This window comes from Alosa alosa, chromosome 10, assembly GCF_017589495.1.
Source record: "Alosa alosa isolate M-15738 ecotype Scorff River chromosome 10, AALO_Geno_1.1, whole genome shotgun sequence".
Taxonomy (NCBI): Eukaryota; Metazoa; Chordata; class Actinopteri; order Clupeiformes; family Clupeidae; genus Alosa; species Alosa alosa.
In genome coordinates, this window is record NC_063198.1 from 26748882 (window position 1) to 26756381 (window position 7500).

At 43.0% G+C, this 7500-nt stretch overlaps 1 protein-coding gene across 4 annotated transcripts in view; it reads left to right on the plus strand.

The window, feature by feature from the left end:
• Positions 1-7500, plus strand: part of iffo2b (intermediate filament family orphan 2b) — a 51821-nt gene that overhangs the window by 27846 nt on the left and 16475 nt on the right. For all 4 annotated transcript variants that reach the window (XM_048255658.1, XM_048255659.1, XM_048255660.1 and 1 more), the window contains exon 2: positions 4727-4787. In XM_048255658.1, the coding sequence (XP_048111615.1) occupies positions 4727-4787 (61 nt within the window). The remainder of the gene's footprint in view (positions 1-4726; positions 4788-7500) is intronic.

Consider the following 7500-nt stretch of genomic DNA (forward strand, 5'->3'; position numbering starts at 1 on the left):
TTAACAGGCAGGGCTGCTTGTCTTGTCCTTGTAAGGTGACCGTGCCTGTTCACGTCTCCAACAAAAGGCTGTGAATCTGTGCCGTGCTGCAGTCCTTTTAAGATGAACGTCTCCAGACCCAAGTGCCTGTCCTGAGAGAGCTTGTCTGGGGTTTGTTGTCATTCCAGACTGGGGGAAGGTCTCACACGCACGGCAGTCTTCACAGGCCTCAGTGATGACCTTGAAGGGCTTCCTGGGAACCAGGGTTAATGTGACCTCTGCGTGACCTGGAAGCAGTTTATTTTAAAGTTGTCTTTGTCTAAAGATGTCTTTTCAGGTCAGAAAAGGTCCAAGATCTATCTGAAGGATGAATTGAGAAATGCTATTTAAAGAAATGTTTCCTGATCATCGGTAATTGTTAACAGCATTTCTAAGCAAGCCGGGTCAGTTATGTGTGTAGGTGTGTTATAAAAGTGATGCTTGGCTGTTTTTGAGGTTTGCCAGTCAATGACAATGCTGAAATCCGGAATCAAATCTCTTATAATGACATTTTGCTCAATAGTAATGGTAATGGTTTTCTCAATGGTAAGCACATGCTAAAAACAGTAGAATGTAGACTGACATTAATCCTGTGTTTGTGAAAATCTGAGGAGTGTGGTCTTCAAGTGGATAGGATTGGCTAGTGATCCAACACCTTGTGAATGTAGAGTTCCAAATAGCAGAGTTATAGAGTCAAACAGAAGACACACATGGCTGTTCAGTCATCGTAACACATGAAACCATTTGTAACAATTACCGAAAAGCCACGGAGGTATCATTTTTAAACATTGCATTGCACTTTTGAGTGCCTTAAACTAGTACCTCATCTAGCTGGATCCCCACATTGGAGAGCACCCGGGGGACACACCAGGGCAGCACTCTAAGCCCAGGGCAGCGCTCTAAGCCCAGGGCAGTGCTCTAAGCCCAGGGCAGCACTCTAAGCTGTTTGTCTTGTAACTGAATACTCAGGGGGTGTGATCTCAAGCCTGCTTCAGACTTAGCTCATAATTAAAGTATGATTAGATGACCTTAACATAACGTTTCCAAAATCATTTTGACGGCACATATCCTCATAACATGACGAACAGCACTTCTGCCATTGAGTGGTCCTCTGTAGGCGATTACCGACCTATAGACCCTTTCAACAATAAAAACAAAAACAATGCTTGAACGTTCTATTTGGGCCCCAATCTACTTCCTCTGCATTAAGATAACATATGGAATGTTAAAAAGGAAGCCTTGTGGGGCCAACTATGATGCTGATAATGGAACTCTCTTGAAAGGGTCCATAGCAACTTTCTAGTTTTGGGTAGGAACCCACGCAGAAGAGCTGCGACAGGAATTCAGAAATATTTTTCTACAGACTGCTGTCAGTCCATTCCCTCTGTATTATATCAGAGTTATGTTCATACTTTGTTGCAAAAGATGCATATTTAGTTAGTTTTGTTATTGCACTCCTCAAGCACAGGGGGAGCCTGAGAGCAAGTCTTGTTCAGGGTGCCTATTCATGTGTAGTTTTGTAGGTGGCCAGTGGTCTTGCACACAGCCACACAGTGACAGCACTCTCCTAATGACTTGCACGGTGTTTACTACTGCTCCACACGTGCTCCAGAGCAGTCTTAGAAGAGAGATGGCCCGGCGCTAGCTGGGTGGCATGCTAACTGGATGGCATGCTAGCTGGGTGGCATGCTAACTGGATGGCATGCTAGCTGGATGGCATGCTAACTGGGCATGGGCTATCAGGGCAACACAAAGCATAGGCTTTTATGACATCACATCCAAAAGGTTGTTTCTTCACATTCTGTTGATAATTTTAGGTCAATTTTTAAAAATTTCTAAACTAAAAAAAAAAAAAACACACACACACCACATAGCACCTGCTGATCTAGAATGGTGTGCAGAAAGGTATCCAGTTACTCTATATGGATCCCAGCAGAAATGGCTGCATGATTATCCAACTCATTCTGCAGCAGTGGGGCTGTAATACGTCACAGATGCTCTTCACTCTGTGTCTGCTCGTCCCTGTTCTCTCATCATGCAGGTGCTTTGTCACTGGCTGCCCCCCCAACAAGCGCACCCCCCCCACCCGTGTCAGCCATGCAGGGCCGGTGCGGTGACAAACTGTGTCCTCACAGGAAGTGATGCGCAGCACAGGGCTAAGTGCTGATTGGCTGTATCTGCAGGGTTTAGTGGAGTAGCCATGAACTCTGGTGACCTCTGGAGCTCTGTGTGTGTGTGTGTGTGTGTGTGTGTGTGTGTGTGTGTGTGTGTTGTTGCTTCTCATTGGCAGAAATGCACTAGCACCAGCAGCAGTTTCAGCAGCAGTGGCTCAATCACAGTGTGAGGTACAGAAACACGCACAAGCACACACACACACACACACACACACACACACACACACACACACACACACACACACACACACACACACACACACACACATGATGTTTTTTTTAACTCCTGGCCTCCCACCCCACTGGGTGTCTTTTCTCTGCCTCCATTTATTTTAGTCGTTTGCTGTGCCTAATGGTTGCCATAGAAACTGTGAGTGATCAACCAGAAATCACAAGTTTTACAGGAATGTTGGGGAGATGCCTATCTAATTCTCTTGGAGACGTTATAAACATGCCTGTCTGATAAATGTTTTAATAGATTACTTACTTTGATCTCTCTATCAACTGATCAACATGTAATTTAAAGCATAATATCATCCGAAGTGTTTATTTTTTATTATTATAAACCATGAATTATAATTACCCTCTGATAAACCTTGTGAGCCTTAGATGAATCATCTCTTTCCTCTCAGACACACTCGTGCTTGCCTTTTTACACTTTAATGGAAGTCCCATAAAGGCTTGATTTGTGTATAATGAGCCATATTGTTTGCCTTCTGCTTCCCTGGCCTAAGAGGAAATTAACCATTGGCACATTGGCCAGAGCTTTTTAATGATGCTGTTTCTCATCCTTACACTCTTCAGTGGGGGCATTCATCTCTATACTCCTGCTCCTATTCCTCTGTGGCCATTATGCCCAGTGAAGTATTTCTGCCAGAGAAAGACCTTGACGTAACACTCAGTAGGCAGCTGACTCTGGACCTAATAGGGGTCAGAATTGGACCACACAAGAAATTGGACCAATTCCAGAAAAATAGAACCACCACTGACAGTCAGACCAAATCAGGAGTGTTGACAAGTGTAACCATTGGCTACTAAACCGCATGACCTCATCAGGCTCAGATCAGCTTCAGCGTCAGCTCAGATGCCATGTGGGTTGATGGCTTGAGTGACTTTTAGGACTCTAATAGAGGGGATTTGGCTCTGGTCACCAGCTAGCTAACACCAGCTAGCAACAGAGAACAGCTATAGTGACCGAGAGCAGGTAACGTGAGACACACAAACACTCGCCATGAGTGTGAGATCACGCCAGATCTGGGCCATCAGAAGTGGGCTCTTCTGAGTGCGTGTAGCCAGAGAGGGTTAAAGCGGAGCTAGTAATCAAAGATCTTTTATATAGCTCTGAACTGGTTGCCATCATGATGTGGATTTAACAGAATCACTGCATTGATAGCAGATAACTGTGATAGCAGGCCACAGTGGTGAATGCTTTCAGTCTGTAGGTTAGGAATGGGTGATCAGAAGAGCACAGAGAGGAGTGTGACAGGCTGGAGTGTGTGAACATGAGACCTGAGTGAGCTGCTGTGTGTGTGTGATGGGGCCAGGATCTATGTGCGGGCAGTGCAGTGTAGCGTGGGACTGGCCCAGCTGTTGGGCTAATGTGTATCCTCTTTCAGTTCCACATGGACATGAGATGCATGAGATGCTGCTTGGGTTACACCATGCTCATATTCTGCTGCTCATGAATGGGATATATGATGAAATGTGGCTGTGTGTGTGTATGTGTGTGTGTGTGTGTGTGTGTGTGTGTGTGTGTGTGTGTGTGTGTGTGTGTGTGTGTGTGTGTGTGTGTGTGTTTCCCAGGCCGATTCAAGATCCTTCACTCAACTACACCTCAGCTTGGTTCATGATAACTGAAATAAGTAATCCAGTTCCCAAGACAATAGTCAAACTTGCATTTTTATTATATAAAAGGTTTATACAGGAGCATGTTATATGATTTATATTTGTGGTATGTCTGGAGCTGTTTGTTGCCTATGGGCTAGTGATCAGGAGAAACAGAATAAAATATTCTATTCCGTTCTATTCTATAAGTCCTCTGTAGGCATCCTGTCTAAGTGTTCCCAAGGTTCTAAGTAAAGTGTTCCCAAGGTTCTCCTGAGTGTGTGACCCATCTGACTTCAGAGAAGTTTGTCCTGGGTTGAGTTTCAGGTCTAACCTCTTTCTTAGACAAGACGGAAAGTATATAGACAGTAGACGCCAGTGTGTGGGTGTGTGTGTGGGTGTGTGTGTGGGTGTATGTGTGATTAAAATATCCACGGTGTCATAAGCAGGTTTAAAATGGATGATGTTTTAGCATGTGTACTTATGTGTTTCTAATTGTTGCACGCAACCAGATTTATGCTCGTCCTCTCATGTGTTAAAGCTCATGTTGTGCTTGTAATTTATTAAGCTGCAGTGGGGTTGGGGACATGGGGTGAGGTGGGATTACACACCTGATCTTCTCTGACTCTCTGTCTCTCTGTGTGTGTGTGTGCGTTCGTGCATGTGTGCGTGCGTGTGTGTGTGTGTACGTGCGTGTGTGTGTGTTGCAGATGGGAGGAGGAGCTGTCTATACGAGAGCAGATGGAGTCTATGGTGGAGACGCTGCAGGAGGTAAACTCACCTTCCCACACTCTCATCTCTCTAACCCAAAACATCAGGCACCTCACCTCCACACTCTATTCTACCTTGCGCAAAACATCAGGCAGGAGGGGGATGGCCGCTCAGTGAATCTCAAGTACTTGATAATAACTTCAAATACCACATACAGACATGGCCGAAATTATTGGTGCACGCAATGATACCAGACTGCTACTTTTCTCAATTTAATACAAAGTCAAATACATACAGTGATAAGCTTAAGTGAGTACACCCATGCTAAAGTTGACTAAAAAAGAGGAATAAAAAATCATATTTTGGAAATTGATCTTAATGCCTTAGTTAAAAAATGAGGAAAAATCCAACCTTTAAGGACACCAATTTTCTTTGTGAATGAATAATGCCTCATAAATAAATAAATGTTCTTCCTTAAAATACAGGGGTCATACACCATGTTAAATTCCCATAGAGGCAGGCAGATTTTTATTTTTAAAGACCAGTGATTTCATGGATCCAGGATACTATGCATCCTGATGAAGTTCCCTTGGCTTTTGGAATTAAAGTAGCCCCACATCATCACATACCCTTTACCATATGGGTTTATTTCAGTTAGCCTAATAGCTGGTTTGATTTGTATTGAGAGATGATCTTATGGAAAGTACCCCATGCCAATCTCTAGGTCCTAAATTCCTACATTTAGGACAGGAGGCTGCAGATGTAGTACTTTTTCCATTTATAATAGTATTCTTTTCAGTTTAAGGACAGTAACATGTAATTGGAGGTCACCATCAGCTTTTATTTGAGCTTTTTCTGTAATCCACTGTAGAGTTGAAGCAAAGAAGTGTTGCTGTTTTTTGAAATGATGTACATTTTGAATTATATAAATTTACTATAAATATAGTAATAAATAACTAAATGGTTTTGTAACCTGATAATTCGTCAGTTTGCAGAGTTCACATTCTCCAGTCTCTCAGACGTGGGCAAGGCGAAGACAGGTTACACTTCGGTTATAACTTCTTTTATTCACACAACCAACTTAGACACACAACACAGCCTAACGCACGCTCACTTCTCTCCAGCTTCACTCTCTACTAAAACCGTCCGGTGGGGAAACCACTCCCCCTGCAACCAAAACACCCAACTCTCAAATGTATGGGGAACTAAAATCCTAATATGTTAATCATTCACCATTACATTAACAGAGGAATGGATGAAGACTGAATTAAATAAAATGACATTAAACAAAATAATAATATAATAAAATTGTTTACAGTTTCATAATTAACGTTTGCCATTGATACCAATCCAACTCAGATCTGTTCCAGTGCAGTAGCCTAGTTGGCTTCTGTATATCTCATCTCTGACCTGCATGCCAGTGCTCCTTGACAGTTGTCCTTTCATGTTGTCCTTTGATGTTGCATCATGGCAGCTGTGTGTGTGTGTGTGTGTGTGTGTGTGTGTGTGTGTGTGTGTGTGTGTGTGTGTGTGTGTGTGTGTGTGTGTCTGTGTGTGTGTGTGTGTGTGTGTGTGTGTGTGTGTGTGTGTGTGTGCCAATGCTCCTCTGTGATGTGGGCGGAAATCGATAGATGGTGGTGTTTGTTGTGGATTAGGGGTCAGCAGAAGAGGTCAGTCCCTAGAGAGGGCTGTGATGTATTCCACGGAAATGCTTACATTGAGCAGAAAAGCATGCATTTAACACTTACTGTTAACACTAAACCGCATATGGAGGTCCTTTAACCTTCACCATCAAGTTTGAAAGAGCATGGCAGTAGCAACAATTGCATCCACTTTTGACTGACAAATGTGTTTTGACAGTTAAAGGAGCCGTATGTAAGAAAAATATTTCAATTAATCATAAAATGGCCCTGATATTTCACTAGACATGAAGAAATCATGTTCATTTCAAATACTTCTTATCACTGACAACAGTAGTCCGGCCAGGATATTATCATTTAAAAAGTGAAGTTGCAGCCCTCAACTGATGTTGATGTTGTGTTTTGTCATGTCATGTTGTGTTTTGGCCTGATGCGCCACCCTCCACCTATCTACTAATCACGAAGTCAGTAGTGTTTCGCCATCCGGGTTGGCAACCTCAAGTCAGGGGGGAGGGGAAGGGGATACACCGCTCTTCAGTATTTTGAAAGTGATTGCAGTACCAGTTTTGGCCACAATCTTACATATGGTTCCTTTAACTTGGTTACAGGTCACTTCCTGAATGTCTATTTTTGAATGTGATTTGAAATGCATAGGATCTATTGATCTGCTATTGATTAATCTTTTATGGTGATTGCTTTATCAATGTCTCAAAGGCAACATGAGAATTATCAGCAGAGGTATTGAACAGTGTTTGGTCAGAAACTGGTCATGTAGTCAATATTTTGAGATTTGTAGTGATCACCTGCAAACATGCTATGCATGCAAGAAAAGTAGGCTTGTAGGATAGGTCCAGTTCCTCATAGGAGCTGAATGTGGGTTTGAGCTGGCATTGGTCTGCCACAGATCTGTGCCTTAATAGAACCTCGTCTGTTCTAGACTACCCACTTTATCAGGGGGTGGCCTTTTGGACTGCAGTGGGTAGCATATCATCCATTGGTAAATAGCATCATTCTGTGATGACATACAGTGTGTGTTTTGTTCATTAAAGAAAACTCATCTGTGCTGTTCATCTCTGTTTAAGTCCATGTACACAAGTCCTTTGGTTTAAAACCTGTGCTTCTTATTCCATGTT